The sequence below is a fragment of the Suillus paluster genome (assembly GCF_016628075.1).
Source record: "Suillus paluster strain FC165 chromosome Unknown EDB91scaffold_15, whole genome shotgun sequence".
Classification (NCBI taxonomy): domain Eukaryota; kingdom Fungi; phylum Basidiomycota; class Agaricomycetes; order Boletales; family Suillaceae; genus Suillus; species Suillus paluster.
The window spans coordinates 57,818-76,614 of record NW_024537575.1 but is presented as its reverse complement, the minus strand read 5'-3'; the positions used below and the strand labels follow the sequence as shown (position 1 = coordinate 76,614).

The window sequence follows — 18,797 nt, the reverse complement described above, 5'->3', positions numbered from 1 at the left end:
TGTGATTATTATGGCGCAGCATAATGCACTTTTGATACAAAAGCACACAATTTAATTAATATACGCATGATCAGGTTCTCTGCTTGCTACGCGTCTTCTCTTGTCCGTTCCGGACCCAAGCACGTTCCTTGCTTTCGGAATAGGCAAGTAAATTGAGGCGCACGTGTATCTCTACATTCGTGTCTATTCGACCATCAAAACCTGCATGATAGTCAACAAGTCAAGCAATCAAGACTGGCCGACCTTATCACTCGCCTCAAAAAATGGTAGAGGATGTGGCTTTGTACTGAAGGGGTGCGCGTACGGGATTTTTAATCGTTAAGAATACATTCTGGCAAAGTGCTGACCCTTGGACTTCCTTCCTTCAGCACGGGAGTAATCAGTCATGATTGGCACGCCGCTGCCAGTGCCATGTCAGTGTCTTGCACGAGGTGAGACTACACCTGCACCATATTAATGTCCAAAGGAGGTTCATAGAGGAGTCGCGACTCTCCATCCCCGGGGTTCTCCTTCTGAATGGGTCCAGTAGATAGCTTGGTGTATTCTGTTGAGTTAAATACAAGTACATACCAGTTATTCAGCATCTTGGAGCGAGAAGGATCTTACTGATTCTTACAATTTCAGATGACCCCCCAAATTGCCATACTCCACATTTCCATGATATGACAGCAATGCGCGACGAATCTGGACCTAACACCATGGTGAGTGGTGTATATCACATAGGCTATTAGCATATTTCATATTCCGACGGGTCAATTTAGGCAAACCCTGACGAACATGAATAGACCCACCCACGGTGTAAGTATAAGCCAGGACGGTTTCGTTCTGGAATTGGATGTTCCCGGGTGTCCCAGAACGGCTGGTTCATACACGGGTCAATATTTGTTGAGGACATGTAGAAAAAGGCGGCGGCGGGCAACGTGGGAGACGGACACCAATAAATGTGATTTGTGGACTTCGAGTGAACATTGAGACAATAAGAATTTAATAGAAGGAAGATCCTTCGAACGCGGACGTATTTGCAGGAAGTGCCAGTGAAAGGCTACGGCGGGATAGGCTGGCAGCGGGCGGGATGTAATAGTAAAGATCAATGGCTATGTAACGAACAACCACTGGCAGACTTGTCCCCGGAGTTTGCGTCCAGTCTGTATAGACTTCACACAGACTGGCCAAATCCCGCACTTTCTGGTAGTTGTCAGACCATATTATCGTAGGAAGGATAGTCCTCCATCGCACGCCTGATTTTAGCTTCCGGAAGCCGCGGTTGGATATCAATCTTGCACCGCAGTTGCTCTGGCGGAATACCCTGCATGTAACTCATATCTGGCCACGGCTTCATGGGGTCCCTCGCGAACCGGAAGCCCCAAAGCATAAGCGCCGTGTTCACGAAAAGCGAACTATGCCACAAGTTTATAGCGGCTTCGGGATGAACGGTAGACACTTACTTATTTGCAACGTGTTGTCCAGGGCACGCACTGCAACCAAAGACGATCAAAGGATGAACCAACCGTACAAAGATGATACCTACCGCCGGCCAAACCCGTAGGGAAAGAACTTGAGATCATCTCTGAAGCGTCCTTCGGCATCAAGCCAACGATCTGGCTTGAATGTGTGAGGGTCTGGGAAGATTTCTGGATCCCGACCGATGCTCCTGGGACAGCTATCAGATTCATCGTGCTTCTCGGAAGGGAGGGGTGCTTACCATTGATGGCCGAATACCGTTGTCCCAGCTGGAATAATATAATTTTCCTGTTTGTGCTGTCAGTACCGTAACTTCGCTTCGACAAGCTGAAGAAGTCCGCCCACCCAAATCACATCCTTGGTCGTGCTATGCGGCATTCCTTCATATAGATAAGCTGCGGACGTCAGGTAGAAGAACGGGACGTAATTACCCATAGGTACCAATGGCCTCCATCTCTGAGTCTCAGAAATAAAGGCAACAACGCGGGGAAGTGATTGCCGATCGGCAAAAGTGGGTGCTGCGAGTAAGGTCGTGGGTTAATACTGAGGCGACACCGGCGATCAACCTACCTCTGTCGCTCCCGATGACTGCATCCAGCTCGTCTTGAACCTTACGTTGTTCTTCAGGAAAACGAGCAGCTGCCACTATCATTGTGCATAACACAACCATAGTCTAACATGTAACTTGAGTTACATTCATCGAAAGTAGTGATGCACGATAACTCACCGTGTCGAATCCAGCTGCAAAAAATACACCAGCGAGAAACAGCGCCTCGTCCTCAGACAATCCGTGATGAGTTTGATTTTCCAAAAGGTATCTTCCAAACGAATGACTGGCGTTGCTACCTTCCTCCTTCTGTTGAACGTTGCAGAGGATTTGTTAGATTAGATAGGAAACACTTACCAGCTCATTTTCGACACGGCCGAGTTGCTGAGAGAAGAGCCGCATGGTGCCCCGGAAGTGTTCGCGTAGTTCGCGCCCATACCAAGGAATGTATTTTAACCAAGGAATAATGTCCACCATATACGCGCCAGGTTTCAGTGCAGCAAGGACCATATCGACACCCTCAACAGCCCTAATAACTTCAGGATCCGACACAGAGGTAGGTGTAGTCTTTCCATATGCAATTTTCATGCTCGTTGCTACTGCAGTAACTTCAGTCCACTAGTGAGCCACCCACCATTGTATATGACCTGAGATTTACCTTCGCGCATGCTCCTCGAAATGGTGTGGATCATCAAGAAGACCCATGACGAATTTCTTTGCGTATTCCGACTGCAGGGGATGATATGCCGCGGCTGCTGCAGGCTGAAGATGAGTGTGCATCGCTCTACATCGAAGAGTAAACAGGGTCATTAATTTTCGCATCATAGCCTAGCAGCAAAGGACGAACCTGCGCATTCGACGAAACCTGTCGCCATGGTGAGCCAAAGGAAGGCTCAATCCACCAGTGAGCAGCTCCCCAGCAGCAATAGAATCAGGGCGGTCGGCAGTCGACTGGCCTTGTCTCTCCATAATGTCCACTGCAGCCTATAATGCGTTAGCTGGACTACGACACAGCATCTATCCTTTAGACATACTTTATAACCACCAATAAAAACCAACTTCTTGTGTCCTAAGCGTAGAGTGATGATAGGGCCGTATTGTTTAAACCATGATTCTACCTTCAGCCATGGGCTTGATGACATTGCGACACCATAAGTATTCGAAATGAGAAGGAACATTGACGCTTACTTGTCAGAAACTATGGGATGCCCGAGGGGTCTCCAAGTGGGAACGGATGGGGGAGAGGAGAGGCCGGTCTTTGTAGCGGAAAGATAGACACGAGAAATCAGCGCTGCAGTCAAACAACCTGCGCCAACGAGGAGCTGATTGGACAATTGCGAGTCGGCCAGCTGTAGCATGGTCGGAAAAAATCGAACCTTGACGGGGTCTGAGGTGCATCGTCAATGTGCAGTGTGCAATGCCTTTTAAGGCCAGAGTGAATATTATATGAACGCACACCTGATGACAATAAATCAGATCGTTACCGCAGGTTGACATTGCAAATCAGTCTCCCTAAATAGTCCAATGCTTGCTTTAAGAACCCAGGGTATTAGTCTTGTTCCACGACAAAGACATTTGAACCACACACATAAGTTTAGCACCCCCAATCTAAGAATCAATCATGCCACTAGTCTCCACTGGCAGTAGCTGACCCGATATATGATATGATGTACTGCATGCATCAGATCTGAGCGCACCGAAAGGTCAGGAAAGGCCACGGTAAACCCACGTACTACGTGGGTAGACTCGGTAAAGGGTTCTGTCGAAAATCAAATGTTCAGCCGTCTGTTGATGATGAAATATACTCAGCCATCCAGCTCAGGCATAAAAATACTTCGATGGCTCGAGTGAGAGAAAGAAGAGAGAAGCGATGACGAGAAACCTAAGTAAAGAACAAGGAACCTGGAACACCGACGTCTGTATGCTGGAAAAAGGTCACCTGACAGACTGTTCAGACCATCAGCTGGCCGTGTTCCAACGACTGAGGTGTCGGTTTGCTTGTTGTCGAAATGTAAAAAAGTGTTGCCCGTTTTTCTGACGTGTTATTGAATGTTAGAGGGCTGCGCTCGTGACAAGAGCCTGAGGCCTGAGGAGCGGACCCGTTGACGTAAGTCACGGGGACTCGGGAGTACTATCGGCTGGCCGATCCGACAGCACCAGTCGTGGTAGATTGTGATCTATGAAGTTCGAGCTGGACCATAATCGAGAAGGAACGACTTTCCTCCTTCTATTTTCGTCTGGCTAGGGGAGACCACTAGTACTGATATGCATGGAAGAATGTTGGCGCGGCGCGCTACAGCTATTGATTCGGCCAGAAATTTGGTGTATCATAAAATGTAGTTTCGCAAGGAGCGGTATAATTGGAGACTGGCGCAGTCGAGCGTCGTTACATTTATGCTATTTTCTGGTTGCATGTGACTCCGCCAGCTGCAATCAGAAGCTGATAGATTCCAATTGCGCTTGTTGATCTTGGTGTCTCTGACCATCCGCATCAACTATTACTCAAGCACCTTCAGCTACGTATCCAATGTCTTTCCTCGTCATTACCGCTGCAGATGTATCCAGAATTGTATCATCGATCCATCATTCCAGGCTTGAGAATCTGATGGCTTTCGTTTTCCATACCCTTTCCTCAGATTCCGGCTTCGATGCCCCGCTGCGTGAAGCGATTGCTATGGCGCAGTATGATGCAATCTTCATGCCCGCTCGAGTGCAGGGATTGGGGACCAGCATCAAGGTGGTCTCAGTTCCGCGCGATCCCGCTAATCAAGGCGGACTTCCTGCGTCCAGCCTTGTTTTGGACGAAAGCACGGGCAGCATACGTGCGATCGTGAACGCGAGGCAATTAACGGCTCTTCGGACAGCTGCTGGTGCGCTTCATTTCATTTTGATAAACAAACATAGAAATTAATGAATATACGCATGATCAGGTTCTCTGCTTGCTACGCATCTTCTCTTGTCCGTTCCAGACCCAAGCACGTTCCTTGCTTTCGGAGCAGGCAAGCAAATTGAGGTGCACGTGGATCTCCACCTTCGTGCCTATTCGACCATCAAAACCTGCACGATAGTTAACAAGTCAAGCAATCAAAGACTGACTGATCTTATCACCCGCCTAAAATCAGCTCATCCGACGGTCATATTTCAGTCTCTTATATTGAAGGAGGACCTTGCTCGACTGGAACAAGTTACCCGTGCAGCCAATATTATATGCACCGCCACGTCTTCAAAGGAGCCGCTTTTTGAAGCGAAATGGGTTTCTCCAGGGACACATCTCAATCTCATTGGGAGCTACACGCCTGAAATGGCGGAAGTCTCTTCAGATTTGCTGCATCAGGCTGGAAAAGTGGTCGTGGACTCCCGAGAAGCATGTGTGTCTGAGGCTGGGGAGCTCATAAAGGCCAGGTTTAATGAAGAGGACATGGTTGAAATTGGAACACTCGTCCGGTTTGACAACGACTCACCGGATGCTGACTACAGGAAGGTTCACGCGTTGTGCGACGAGGTAAGACGGGCTGGTAAAATTACTATATTCAAGAGCGTAGGCGTAGGATTGCAGGACGTAGCCATCACGAGTATGGTGGTGAATCTCGCGGGAGAGATTGGTACTCGTGTTGATTCCTATGAATGATATTAATGATCAAGTTCCGCTGATCCAGTAGATCTCTTTATTAGAAGGAGATTCAGAAGTAATCCTTTCAAGACCCCTTGAATTTATAGGCACTTGCTCTCTATTGGGTTGACTCACATTTAGATCAACAACGTTAACCAGGATCAACCCTACTACTAGTAAGCGAGGAATGTACTTACCGAGAATAGTCACGGAATGTCAGTATGATACAAATCGCTGAACACCATCAGGAGGGGTTCAAGCGCGAATCTAAGCGTCCCCATCTATATTCTGGAATGCGCTAGTGCTCAGACGGAATGGGAGTCTTGTGGTCAAAGCATAATGTGGCTGGTGCGAACAACATGAGTGAACAGAGGATATCTCAAAACCTCACAAACCTGAGCCTCTGAATTAGGTTAACCAAGCAAAGTGCTGTGTTCAAGTCTTGTCACACACGCCGCTACAACAGAAAGTCTGCAGTGCAGGCGGGTCGTCGACCCTCTGAGTATTGGGAATGCCACGCAGGAGCTAACCCACGTCATGTATTTCAACACTCCGACATTATATGTGCTGTAAATAACGGGTGTCCGATGCATCGATGCGATATGAAATATGTACAAGTCATACCTAATGGTGGTATCAAGCATAGCTTCTGGAACTATATATTGTTATCCTTGTTCGCCAGAAGCATCTGCAACACAGAATGCCAAGGATGATGTCTACAATTGAGCCGATGATCTGTTTTCCATGAGAATCAACTTATCAGGAGAAGACTGAATAAATATGAGAATGCACGAACGATTGCGATGGTGCAAACGATGGCCATGATCACTCCGATTATTGCCAAGGCGACAACACCGGTGCAATAGGCGATTGCAGAAATGACAGAGCCCTGTGCAGGAAGATGTCGGTAAGTGAATAAGTAATATCGTGAATAGCACGAACCATGATGAATTTAGCTTAGGATTGGAGGAAGGGATTTTTATCTCGTGGGCTCCAGTTAGTTCTGTAATCATTCAGTCTGAAATGGGGTGGTTTTATAGGCCTCGATAACAGGCACTAAGGCCACCAATTGGTGGCAAAGCGTAGTGCCCACCACCCACCGTACAGCAACAGCATTGTTCAGTGTGACAGAGCCTGCTAGGGCCTTACATTGTAATTGACCTTCCGTTGTTTTCCCTGGACCCGATAAGGGTACTCACAGGTCTGTGGATTGTTTTTCCTCTGCGACCCTCGGAGTCATGACTTTCCATTGTTTCATGCCACACAGTATACATCGATCATGCGAGCATACTTGGTACTGCGTCGCCATGATGCCCGATGGTCTCATCAAGAAAATATGGTTTATCGACAGGGTTTACGTTCGACGCAAAAACCAAACACAAGATACCTGCAAAATCACATACTTTAATCCGTGGTATCTGTCACTCATCTCTAGTTCACTTGAGAATAGCCGACATCGCCTTTGACACCCTCTTTCATATCAATGAGAGCCTGGAGCATCCTCTTCCCTCTCTCAGTCAACTGATCCCGGAAGTGGTCCTCAGTCATCCAAAATAATCCATGCTGGAGGACATTGCGGGCTCTCGTCGATCCACCACGCGTATCGCCCATGCATCCATGAAGTGTCGCGCGGCGTTGTTTCGAGCTATATGCTCCACAGTGTAATATATTGGAATTATAAAACACCGTCTCGCCGGCTAAAATATCTAGGCTCAGTGGAAATTGCGGGGGAACAGGCTTTCATGTACTGACGTTGCAAGGTGACTTGAATCGCTCCAGGCATATCTAAAGGGTTTGTAGGTGGTACTTGCGTCATTGACTGAGCTCGCTGGACTTCCGTTCTCGGTAATTTATGGGTCTTCGGAATCACGTAGAGACAGGAGTCCTCGTACAAAGCACTGTGGACGATTCGCATAAACCATCAACAAGGCTACCCTGGAAGGCAGAGAGTACCCACGCATTCCATTGGATCTGGCAATCATTTAGAGCGAACCTGTTATCAACAGCAAGTACTCACTCCATGCGTCCAGAGGCCAAGAGCCGCAACCTCTTCCTCAGCAGTCGCATTTTCTCGAACATCATCACGATGCCATCGAAGAGCAAAATCATGCTCCAATGGGTTAATCAAGAGGTTAAAGAGCTCTGCGAATGCGTCAATAGCCCGACCAAACCGCCAGCCATTCATTCAACGCACCCATCTGTAGCTCATTCTCGTCACAATGCAATAACTCCTTCGAAACATTAATGAGCGCATCCGAGGTGTACCACTCCGCAAATGCGGGTTCGCTAAGGTCGGGATGCATGACGTGTTGGACGCCCCATGAATCCGGATTGCTGTCGTCGAAAGGAGGAAACTGCCTTCCGACAGTGCGGCGGTGGGGCCACAACCCGGTTCTGGTCTTGGCTATGGCGTGGTCACAGGCCTCTTTGAGGGCTTCAAATTTCTCTGGAGGAATAAGACCTGGGACAGTGATGTACCCTTGCTCAGTCATATAAAGCTTTGTCGACAACGACAGTCATGGCCGGGTGCAAGGGAAGACTGAATGGGAACTAGCGTTCGCCCATGTTGCAGACAAGGTAGTAGATAACTATTCGTGAGAGAGGTGTTCACATGGCCAGTGGGCCGCAGGATCGTGCCGCGCCTGCCGGAGTTTTGACGCCAGGACCCTAGACTGTAGTAGACACAACATAGACGAATGACAGAAGACAGTGGTTTCTTCTATACTATGATGTCGGTCGGCTGCGTCATGTAAGTGCAATGTGCATCATTGTAGTAGGGAAACCCCAGTCTCCCCTGGACCTATAATTTGGATTCTGGAAGAAGTAAGATAGCCGTTTTCAAAAGCAACCGAGAATTTTCCGCCGTTCACAATTCATTTACTAGTGGGCGCTAGCACTCAAGCTCAAGGTCAGTGACACGGCGCTTGAAAAATAAACAACCTATGACCAACCAACACCGTTCGAACGTTCATGACAGACAGCGATTATCAAGGCGATGTGGGAATAGACAGGTCTAATAGGTATGAAAGCACAAAGCAGAGAAGATGAATGAAGTCATGTGTTCTCCACCGTTGTGTTTGAGATCCAATTCAGATTGGTGGTTGTACGTGTAAGAGGTTCAAGTACTTCGACTCTGAATGCTTGAAACTCTTACACAATTGTCGAGTCACGGTCAAAATTGCTACAGGAGCTATGAACCATGCATGTTCTAAATGTCAAAATAAACCTATGAATGTGACTATGAATCCCCTGCAACAATATCTGGGAAACCATAGTCCCATCATGCACAGGTCACCAGGCATCAGCGTGACGAGGATTGCAGTAGAAAACATGGTGGTCTAGATGGCGCTATGCAACACGAATCTGTGCGAATAATGTACAAACGGAGGGAGTTGAATCTTCATTAAGTGTAGGGGCGGCATTCTCGTGTACTATGATGCATTGATGGACAACGGATGGACGGGTTGAATTGTGGCTGACTAAGTCCTTGTGTGGCAAGGAAAAATTCCAGGTCATTTACTTATGTAACGAAACTTGGGTGAACAAGTCTTGTAGCTCCAGCTTCAAGTTGTGGCTGAAAGGCTTTAGCTATTGATCACGCTGGGCGGTCATGGCATGTATGGATGCACGCTCTATAGATCCGACTGGGTTGAACGCTTTCCCATAGACTCAGAGTGTGCGAGAGCCCTGGTTTCTGTAGACGATGCTGTTTGGTTTCTGTTGTCGACGCTTTTGGCTTGACGTTCTCTGTTGCAACCGTTCCGCTATCCATCAGCTGGTATTCTCAACATGGTGCTGTTGTAAGCGCATGGGCTAGCCAGTTTCCCTTCCTACATCCTTGCAATATTAACGCTCTGCGATTAAAGTTATATATACGACGAGGTGATTAGAGACGTACGCTTTTGTGTGACGGTATTCAACGGGTGGGTGAGCAGTCATTAAATATACTGGTGCACTCATGCCATCCTCTTAAGTTGCCTCATGATGCTCAACCAATGAGGACTCGGGGACTTGAAGCGTAAGCGCCGCTACGTCTTGGCAACCACACCCAAGCGATAGCCATTAACTTCAGCCTGGTACCCCTTGCCACGAACCTTCTGCGGAAGACCAAAACTCAAACGTTACGCAGGGTTTTGGCATCTATGGGACGTCCGTGCTGAGCTTCATCGATTCAAAGATGGTGATATTACGGTGAGTGTTGTGTGGACGTTACAACGTCCGATGAACGTGCACATATATATCTAATGAGTAACGCGAAGGCAAGGCCGCCCGGGAACCGGAGATTCATTCGTGCTGCACCACCCCATTGTGCCACACATCGCCTTTCTTTCTACATTAGCTTCTCATGAGGTTCATAGTTCTTCTCGAGTCTGTGGAGATCATCATGAATTTTGGCTCAACTGTTTTCGCCTGAAGTAGGGCATTTGATATCTTAGCAGCAAAGCCTTTACGTTCACAAGTTTCAGCTTATAAAACACCTGCCTGCTACTATGACTTTACCTCATTTTCTTCCAGAAACCCCAATTTGTTTACTTCCCGTTCCATCATCTTTGTGCTACTCAGCTTCCTCGCTGGCGCAAATGCGTGTATAAAATGCCCAAATACAGTGATGGTCGACAAAAAAGCCATAAAACTAACCACGACCACCCCAGGCACGGTCACAGGTTGCCTGTGCGTCGCACCCACACGTCTTCATTGAAAAAAGTAACTGATAGGCTGACAGTTACAATCATGGCATTAAGATCGACGGTCAAACAGTGCAGTGTCAGTTTCTCACCGTAAGTACTTTCTGGATATTATGCAGCTCGTTGTTCTCGGTTGACATGCTAGCGATGGCATCAGAGCGACGGCCATTTAATGGATGGGCCTCATTATTGTCCGGCTAATGTTCCGGTTACGGCTCCTGTGAAGGGTCACTGTTGAACGTGATGTGAAGAGATGGGGAGATGAGAAACCCAACAGAAGGAGCATTGTCCGTCTGCGGATAGCCGGGTGTATGCCAGTAGATCACTATCTGTAACGAGAATTGCCAAATTATTAGTCGCGTCTTGCCTTGACCAATTGTATCATCCCAATCCTCTACTAGAATAGATTAGATTAACCCCCCCCCCCCCAATGATGATAAGTACTTCCCTGACTCCCACATTAGTGGGGGAGGGTCATTATCGGACACAAACGAACATTTTCCTCTGATTTTCTCTGCAGCCGACTGTACAGTTCATCCGCCGATCTGACTGCGTTGAACCCTTCATGAAATCACTGTTGCACTTATATATGGTTTGACTACGGAGACTAGGATGGCTGAACTTTCAATCACAATATACACGTATAATAGTGTACACTTCAAAGCAACTTCAAGGTTTCTTGAGATGCGCCAGTTTTGATGTAGATTGTAGTTCAGCTGATGCCACGCATCACTGATTGTAGCTTCGATAACTTTCGCTTGCAAGCTAGGGTATGCTTCAGTCATGCAATTTCTTATTTGAAACTTCTGCCAATGTATAATACATCCTGCGACATAGTGATTTATTCCTCCAAACCTTGATCATGAAATGATAGGGGATAGTCTAAAAGTTTATGTGCTGGAACTCTGACGAAAAATGTGCTCGATGCTGCAACGCGATACCAAGCCATTCAAACACAGACGACAACATGTAATCAACATGAGGTCATGGCAAGCCACCTTCTATTCAGTGATGAAGGAGCTTGCTTATTGTAGACGCTACAGAGAAATTTCGAATTGTGTCTGGAGAGACTACAGCGCTCTCTTTCTAATATACCGTAAGTCTCAGAAATACAGCGAACGGTTAGAGACTTACCGAATGGCCTACAGCATGCCACACAGTCACGAGTTGTATGTGGCCAGCCAGCTGTCCTTCGACGACTTTATAGGACTCCTCCGTGTTTCTCGTCTTGTGACCGCTTGTACATTCTTCCTCTTTCGAGGAGGACATGAGTCGGTGGGCTGCTCCCCTCCATCACAGTCTGGACCAGCCGGCTGGGCTTGCGCGTCGGAACCTGAAGGTTGGGCACGGACATCCGTCTGATCACCGTCGACATTCATGAGGACATTACTTGGGTGCATTTTTTGAGTGGGGAGCAGGTTGCGAATCACGAAACTCACTCGAATTAATGAATGGTCCTCGGTCCCAACTCGGTTCGCACTTCCGCTCTTCAGACTCAATGACAAATAGCTTGCTTGGTTTGTGCTTGGACACCACAATGAGGATGCTCGCAGGTGGTCAGCTAGTATTGGTGCACTGGCGAGTAGTTGCGCACTCAGTTCTCAGCTGTACTAGGTACGTTACATATGAGCGTGGACGCACACTACTGCGGGAGCTCGAGTCATATCAGCATGTGTTGGATGCTCGAACCTTTAGGCACCGGAGTCCCCATGGGATGTGTTAGTGCTCGGATCTACTCAATCGTCGAAACATAATAATGTGGCTGGTACGAATAGAGGATATCCCAAAACGTCGCAAACCTCTGAATTAGGATCAAAAGCTCAAGTCCAGTCGATAACTATGACCGTCACGTAGAGTCAGCACTAGGTAGACATCCTCGAAGACATTATATAAATCAAACTCCAAACCTTGCCCATACAACCCATGAACACCATCACAAACACCACCCCACAGCCCTCCCAATATCCCTAATACTCCTCCGATCGCTTAACGCCAACGCCGTCGCCAGACTTTCCCGCTCTTCATCCTTGCGCCCCTGTAGCCCGTATGCCTTAGCCAAGTAATACCACGCCTCAGGAACGTCCCAGCCAGGTCCTCTTGTGACGTGCCCTAGAAGGCCAGCGACTAGATCAGCTTTATTTGAGCTGACCGCATCGGTGGAAGATTTCGTGGAGAGGTAGATGCGAGATACGTGCACGCATGCAGCTACATCATCGGGCGAGATGAACAAGGCTTTTCGGAATGCGTCTAGAGCTTCTCTGTCACGATCTAGCGCCACGTAGTATAGACCAAGCTATTTGATATTTAGCGGATGCCCTGGTGGAAGATGTGTTATATACGCACCTGGACCCAAACAGCAGGATTTTCAGAGTCTTTGACTTCTGCTTCTTGGATTGCGCCTTTGGCTTGCTCGATTCTACCAAGACGTCGGAAAGTGGCAGCAGACATGGCCCAAAGGTCGCTTAAAAGCCTGTCGTCCTTCGTCGCGTGGAGCGTAGGTGTTTCCTCTGGCACCGGGGGAAGTGGGGCAGGTGGGGCAGGAGGTGACTCGATCGGTGTGGCAGCCGCATTATGACGGATCAAAGAACGCAGCCTACGACGGGAGTGAATTGAAGACGCTTGATAGTGATGGTTCTGTAGCACAGCATGGAAGTCTAAGAACAAAATGTGAAAAGGACATCCTGGTGAAAAAGAAAGGTTGTTTACCTGGTGCAGAGCTCGTCCTCTTCAAATGTCCATTCCGCGCCACGCCATGCCCAAGTTTCCTCGAAATAGTACTGATCTTCTCCTGTCCTTTATGAACGCGGGCTTTCAGCATCTGCTGCACCTTCCTACCAGCGCCATCTGCTGAAGCGGAGCGTCTGTCTTTCAACGATTCTTTCTCATCCATACTGAGCGGAAAATGGCGATTCGGCTCAGCAGGCGTTGCAGGCGTCACAGTGATAGGCGGAAGCTCCGATGGTGCGAGATCTTGAGCACCAATAGAAACACCCAGCGATCCATGTTGGTCCACAATCAGCCCCTTCTCATTCAGTGGTTCCTGCAACGGCTGATGCACCACCGACTGCGATCGCGTAGTCGTAGTCCTCCCCGTCTCGGTACCGCCGGTATCCATAGACGATCTCGCTGATCCACGTAAACCACAACCAGAAAAAATCAGCTCCGTACAGCCCGAAGTCGGATTATGAATAGAGGGGGTTGGGTTTCTAGACTCACGCTGCGTCTCTGACATGGATCCTGAAGTGGACGGGGATCCTTTGCGTTCTGCGATCCAGCTGAATACGTTCACCCATCGTCCTTCTGCTCCTTCGGGGCCTTCGATGTGTTCGGCGAGTGCCATTTGTGTCATTCGGAGCTGGAGGGCGTATTCGAATGCGTCGTGTGGAGAAGGGAATGGATGGTCGGGTAGTGGTCGGAGGAGGGTGGCAGATGGTGGCAGAGTAGTTGCGTGGGTGTCAAGGAGCCTCTTGGGCTCGTATGTTGGATCATCAACACCATTCAGTGGTGGATGTGGGTTTGGAAGCATTGAAGAACCGGTTATTTGTGCACGCTGCTGGTTGGTCTCGAAGTCTTTAGCCTGGATACCATCAGCCATGGGTGCTTTCTCCACGACGTCGTCCTCGTCGAGTCTTTCCAAATCCTTTTTACTTTCGTCTAGGTCTGCGCCCACCTCTAAAACGCCGACCGCCCTCTCCCACTCGCCATTAGCACTTAGTAACAGACCGAGAAGATGCCAATGCCTAATCTCCTCTGCCTCGTCTTCGACGGCTGCGCGAGCTGATATGATGGCCTCGTCCAAATTTTGCGAGCTTCCGGGTAAGGCAAGTGCGATCGCGAGCTGATGATGCGCTGCAGGTGTAGGGTAGGTTCCAACAGACTTCAGGTATGCGGCGAGGGCATGACCTAGACGAGTCTGTCGCGTGTAGGGGTCTTGTTCTGAGTGGCAAATTTAGTCGTCGAATACAGAGACATCAGAGGAAGTTCACCTATTATTGCCAGTGTTGTGTACCACACCCCTTCGGCCAATGCGACTCTCGCTACCATTTCCTTGTCATCCTCATCCAGCCTCGTTTTGCCTTTTCGATCATCTCCCCTGCCTCCTTGGCATCATCGATACCATCCGGGCGCGAAATAGCAAGACGACAGAGCATCCGCGCACCACTGACCAACGTCTCTACCCAATGTCGATCCGTATCGAAATCATTATCCACCCTTGCTTCTCGTGCTTTTGAAACGACCTGGACGTATAACCTCAGGGTTCGTTTCGCCAGCTCCGCGTCGCCGGAAATGGAAAGAAGTCGTGTCATGTGTCGATAGACACGGTATGAGTTGAAGGTGAGGCGGGTAGCCCACCAGAGAACCTATGTCGCGTCAGTGCACTGAACAAGCTCCAGCCAGCGCAACTTACATCGAGGACCCAACGAACACGATCAGCCATGGCTCCACTGGTCTCCCACACCGCCACGCACAGGTCTACGAAATCCTCCACTTTAACGTTACGTTCTCCAGCCTTGGGGAAACTAGTGCAAGTTGCTAAAATTGTGCGATATTCATTTATAACGGAACGAGCAGTACTTAGCCATTGGGGTGGTTTAGTTGACTGAAGTGACAAATTAGGGGTGGTTGTAGATGATGATGTCTGATGTCGGATGATGAGAGCTCGGAGGTGAAGGACTGCGACTGTTGAGCGGTGACCTGTGCGGAAAGTCGGCGGCCAGTGGGCGCTGCAAGCATGGTAATGGGTGAACATGGTCCAAAGAAGGCTGTCGTAGTCATCTAGGCAGCAATACCGGGAAAGGAGAGAGATGGTCCTGAACATAAGACGTTCTGTCCAACGCCATAGCTCGCGGTAGTTGGCGAATGAAGCGGAAAATGTGTGTGTGGTGGTGAATGTCCGTGGGATCTGGAACTCGATGATACTGAGAAGTGGGAGGGCGGATGAGTAGGCTTGAATTGCTTTCTTGGGATCCGACAATTTTTCGTAGCACATGCCTATTGGGCTTGGGTGTCATTGCGGTGAAATATTCTGCAACGACATACCTTGTAAGCACGTGCTCCTTATTGATTCGGTGATTGCCCAAGCTCTCCCATCCTTGATATCAGCTATCGAAACAGAAGAGTCGGCGGAAACAAAACTGCCGGTCCATGAGGATGAAGTGTCGGCGAAGTGATCCAGGTAGTTGAAGCGCAGGAATTATCTGAACGAGTTGTAGATGGTGGAGGTATATGACTCTGTGCATCAAGCAGCTTCGGTACTTTGGACAAGTAGGAGATGCATTCCGAGAACTGTCCGAAGGCATACGCATAGAACGCAAGTGCAAGCTGAAGAGACTATGTGACCATGCTCAGTATAGCGCGGGAAATGCAGAAAAAGGGCAAGTTACATCGAAATGGTTGCTGTTGAGACTCGTTAATATTTCATAGCCTCCTCTAGCCTCCTCTATCCGCTCCGATGGTAATAGACACTCGTCACCAAGATCGAGCTGGTCATCATATTCTACACCAAGCTGGTCCTGGGTCCTTTGCGTTCGCTCCAAGTTGCAAACATAGAGCTTGAGTTTGTGATACGACCTCTGCTACGTCTTGAAAGCCTTTACAGTGTTTGTTGAACTTGCGGAGTAGATGAAACCAAGATAATGTAACAGCATTTTGAGCTTTTGCTGGAGCAGGAGAAGACCATTGACCTGCTGTTAGAGCAGCTCTTAGTTGAGTCCAGTAGTACTTGTCTTTTGGATGGGCCATGTATCCTCCAGATCATCGCAGTTCGACTGCTATATCATTAATGACTCGACCCCCCAAAAAGCACCTCGACCCCTCTGTACTTTCCTTTTCCTCTTCCTGAGCGCTACTTAGCTCGCTTCGACATGGCTTCTTCTCCTTCCCTGACACCACCAGCCTTGACGCCGGATTATACTGGCTCAGCTTCACCAGACTCATCAAATCATTCGGATGCAGCAGTCAACAAAACGCGTCGTCAAACCGCATTCTACCCAAACATGAACTCTGCCAACAAACCAGTCAAGCCATTTAGCAGAAGCGCGGCAAAGCGTCAGAGTGTCATGACACTTGGAAGCATAGAACACCTTCAGCACTATTTTACAAAGACTGGCATAACTCCCAGGTCAAAGTGCGTGTTTCTTTCTGTCTTCGACTTTCTGCTCATACCATGTCAAGTCCATCCAAGAAGTTGCACGGCCAGCAGCTTATCCCAGCCATCGGTGGAATCTCGGCAGCCAGATCTGCCAAAGCGTCCTTGGGCAGTCTATTGGAGTTCGAGTTGCCTCCATCACCAGCTATCCCACAGATACAGCAGCCGGCTTTCCCTCCATTTGTGAAGACGTATGAGACAGACCCTGAAGCGTTCCTTCCAGGCGTCGTAGAAGACCTTATGGCTGTTGCAGACGCGTGGGGCTTGTCAAGTAGCAAGAGTGACAAGTCAAGACGTGATCTTGGTCTCCTTAGCCCACACTCTTCCGATCCTCTTCGGGATCGCCTGGACATTCTCAACGTACTCAAGATCACAACGCGCGCCATTCGTTCAGTGCGCAACTACGTCATCGCATTACCAGACGATTCCGCTGGGACTATCCGCACCCAGTACCGCAACAAAGTCGCCGCAAATCCACCCCAACCCAAACGGAACGCGTCACAACAGAAAGCCCAGGCAGATCCCCTCTCACTCATCCGCAAGTCTGCATTGGAAGTCTTGGCTGCTCTTCGCGAACTGGAAGAGCGCTCACGTGTACCTCTTTCAGACGAGGCGTATGATGTACAAAGCGACCACGGATCCTTTCCTGACCACCTTGCTACTCCACATTCGCGTGTGACATCTCCCGCTGCTCTATCAGATACGTCTCATGATCACGATCCTGACCTTTCTATAGACCCAGATATGTCAATTTCCTTCGTCCATGTACAAGGTCGAGATGAATCCGTGCCGGTGTGGGAGGATGACTACTATGACTCGACTTTGAGCGAAGAAGAACAAGAAAAGAGGGATCACTGGGACGACCGTTTAGTGCTGGGCGGGGGTTGGCTATATAAGCAGGACATGTCACTGGCTGACTTGGGGAAAGAGAAGGAAGTGGTGCGGAGGTATGTGGACCTGGTGGATGACGTGTTATTTGGAGAGGTGAAGGAGGGTAAAAGAGGCTGGGAACGAGAACACGAAAGGGCTGTGAAGAAAGAGAGAGATGGCCGAAAGAACAGGCGTGTTAGCGCAGGAGACGCAGATCCTTTCCGGTCTCCGTCCTCGCCTCCATCGTCAAGGCGGGTGGTATCTTCTAGTCTACTAGATTCGATGCACAGCTTGAAGATGATGGACGAGAACGACGAAATGGGAACTCTTTCGGAGGGGGAAAGCGAGGACGAAGAGGATTTACCCGAGTGGGCGAAGCATGGATCCTTTGCTGAACACCCGTTAGGTCAGTCCTTCGTTACTTGGTTCTCTCTGAAGCCAATAGATCCCCCACAGGCCGTGCCCATGCTCTCATCCGCGCCCTACTTCCGGAACACCTCTGCTCATTACTACCACCCGCCACGGATAGACACGCATTCCTCCTCGCACTTTCGTCCGGCCAAATTTTGTGCATAGCCTACAACACCGGCGTCCGGTGGTCACGCAAACCCTGGGGTTTCATCTCACCAGACTCCATCCATGACATTGTAGCACTAGAAGCTGCAGAAGACGAAAAAGAAAAGAGCAAGACCGGCTGGACATTCAGACGAACGGATAACCTTCGATTATGGGCTGCGTACGTCATTTTCCCCTCCAATATTGCATCCCCTGACATCCCCTCTTTGTTCCAGCGCGCTCAAGATCCGATACATCCTACCAATAGTCGTACCCTCCTCACCCAACCGGACAGATCACCAACTCAAGCCCTCCCAAAGCACACCAACAAACTCTCCCTCAAAAATCCGCTTCCCCACCACCGAACCCTCCATCACCTTTGATCCCCGCCTCGTAGCGCGCAAAGACGAGGGGTGGGACGCTATGCTCCAAGAGACGCTGCTGAAGTGGGTAGACGTCGTCGTTGAGGAGCGTAGGGGTGAGCGGTAGCTTGCAATTGCTTTCTCCTGTCCCCGCGTTTGTTGTACATCGTGTTTTGTTTTCATCGCTCCTCGTGCAATTGGACTTTGGGTTTTGGGTTTTATTTTGTATCCCCCCTCAAGAGTTCATACCATTACCATTTCAATCACGTTTATTCATGTCGATGCATCTATACCTATTGCATTCGCATTTGCTACCCGCTCTCTAACTATAGCTACTTTGGTGCGGCTGTTTACCGCATTGTGGATGGATATCGCATACATACCCAGTCATACTATAATGGTATTCAAAGTAAAAATAACAAGGCTTTGAAACGTCTGAAGAGTCAGGAAGTTCGCTTGAAAAGCTCGTTTTAAAGCTCCGCTCAGAGCACGCGCTTCAAAATTTCACAAAGTCCCGATGTAGGGTTAGGGTTAGAGGCGAAAAAAAACACAAGTCTTT

At 49.0% G+C, this 18,797-nt stretch overlaps 6 protein-coding genes across 6 annotated transcripts; 2 read left to right on the top strand and 4 right to left on the bottom strand.

Moving 5' to 3' along the window:
- Nucleotides 1-1,195: 1,195 nt before the first annotated feature.
- Nucleotides 1,196-3,150, bottom strand: EDB91DRAFT_1050417 (cytochrome P450; the record flags this gene model as incomplete). The annotated part of the gene is made up of 12 exons (XM_041313531.1): nt 1,196-1,397; nt 1,446-1,475; nt 1,529-1,651; nt 1,703-1,749; nt 1,807-1,841; nt 1,893-1,979; nt 2,032-2,134; nt 2,189-2,314; nt 2,366-2,597; nt 2,667-2,792; nt 2,856-2,992; nt 3,043-3,150. 12 exons carry the CDS (start codon nt 3,148-3,150, stop codon nt 1,196-1,198), a joined length of 1,356 nt encoding a protein of 451 aa, XP_041179072.1.
- Nucleotides 3,151-4,613: 1,463 nt separating this feature from the next.
- EDB91DRAFT_1050236 (uncharacterized protein) lies at nt 4,614-5,636 on the top strand (the record flags this gene model as incomplete). Its single annotated transcript, XM_041313521.1, has 2 exons — nt 4,614-4,878; nt 4,939-5,636. 2 exons carry the CDS (start codon nt 4,614-4,616, stop codon nt 5,634-5,636), a joined length of 963 nt encoding a protein of 320 aa, XP_041179071.1.
- A 485-nt stretch (nt 5,637-6,121) lies between these two features.
- EDB91DRAFT_1121628 (uncharacterized protein) lies at nt 6,122-6,930 on the bottom strand. The gene is made up of 5 exons (XM_041318237.1): nt 6,879-6,930; nt 6,561-6,812; nt 6,415-6,507; nt 6,244-6,353; nt 6,122-6,187 (listed from the first exon to the last, which is right to left on the bottom strand). The coding sequence occupies exons 2-4, from the start codon at nt 6,561-6,563 to the stop codon at nt 6,255-6,257; spliced, it is 195 nt and encodes a 64-aa protein (XP_041179070.1). The 5' UTR covers nt 6,564-6,812; nt 6,879-6,930; the 3' UTR covers nt 6,122-6,187; nt 6,244-6,254.
- Nucleotides 6,931-7,037: 107 nt separating this feature from the next.
- Nucleotides 7,038-8,507, bottom strand: EDB91DRAFT_167408 (uncharacterized protein). Its single transcript, XM_041326293.1, has 5 exons — nt 7,813-8,507; nt 7,636-7,760; nt 7,576-7,589; nt 7,371-7,516; nt 7,038-7,315 (listed from the first exon to the last, which is right to left on the bottom strand). The coding sequence occupies exons 1-5, from the start codon at nt 8,108-8,110 to the stop codon at nt 7,050-7,052; spliced, it is 849 nt and encodes a 282-aa protein (XP_041179069.1). The 5' UTR covers nt 8,111-8,507; the 3' UTR covers nt 7,038-7,049.
- Nucleotides 8,508-12,236: 3,729 nt separating this feature from the next.
- Nucleotides 12,237-16,045, bottom strand: EDB91DRAFT_1271102 (uncharacterized protein; the record flags this gene model as incomplete). Its single annotated transcript, XM_041324580.1, has 11 exons — nt 12,237-12,596; nt 12,647-12,957; nt 13,010-13,429; nt 13,520-14,239; nt 14,290-14,379; nt 14,421-14,664; nt 14,712-15,295; nt 15,344-15,406; nt 15,508-15,634; nt 15,688-15,786; nt 15,872-16,045. The coding sequence occupies 11 exons, from the start codon at nt 16,043-16,045 to the stop codon at nt 12,237-12,239; spliced, it is 3,192 nt and encodes a 1,063-aa protein (XP_041179068.1).
- Nucleotides 16,046-16,149: 104 nt separating this feature from the next.
- On the top strand, nt 16,150-18,674 carry EDB91DRAFT_1121603 (uncharacterized protein). The gene is made up of 4 exons (XM_041318236.1): nt 16,150-16,430; nt 16,478-17,727; nt 17,778-18,057; nt 18,113-18,674. Exons 1-4 carry the CDS (start codon nt 16,168-16,170, stop codon nt 18,363-18,365), a joined length of 2,046 nt encoding a protein of 681 aa, XP_041179067.1. The 5' UTR covers nt 16,150-16,167; the 3' UTR covers nt 18,366-18,674.
- The last annotated feature ends 123 nt before the right edge of the window (nt 18,675-18,797 follow it).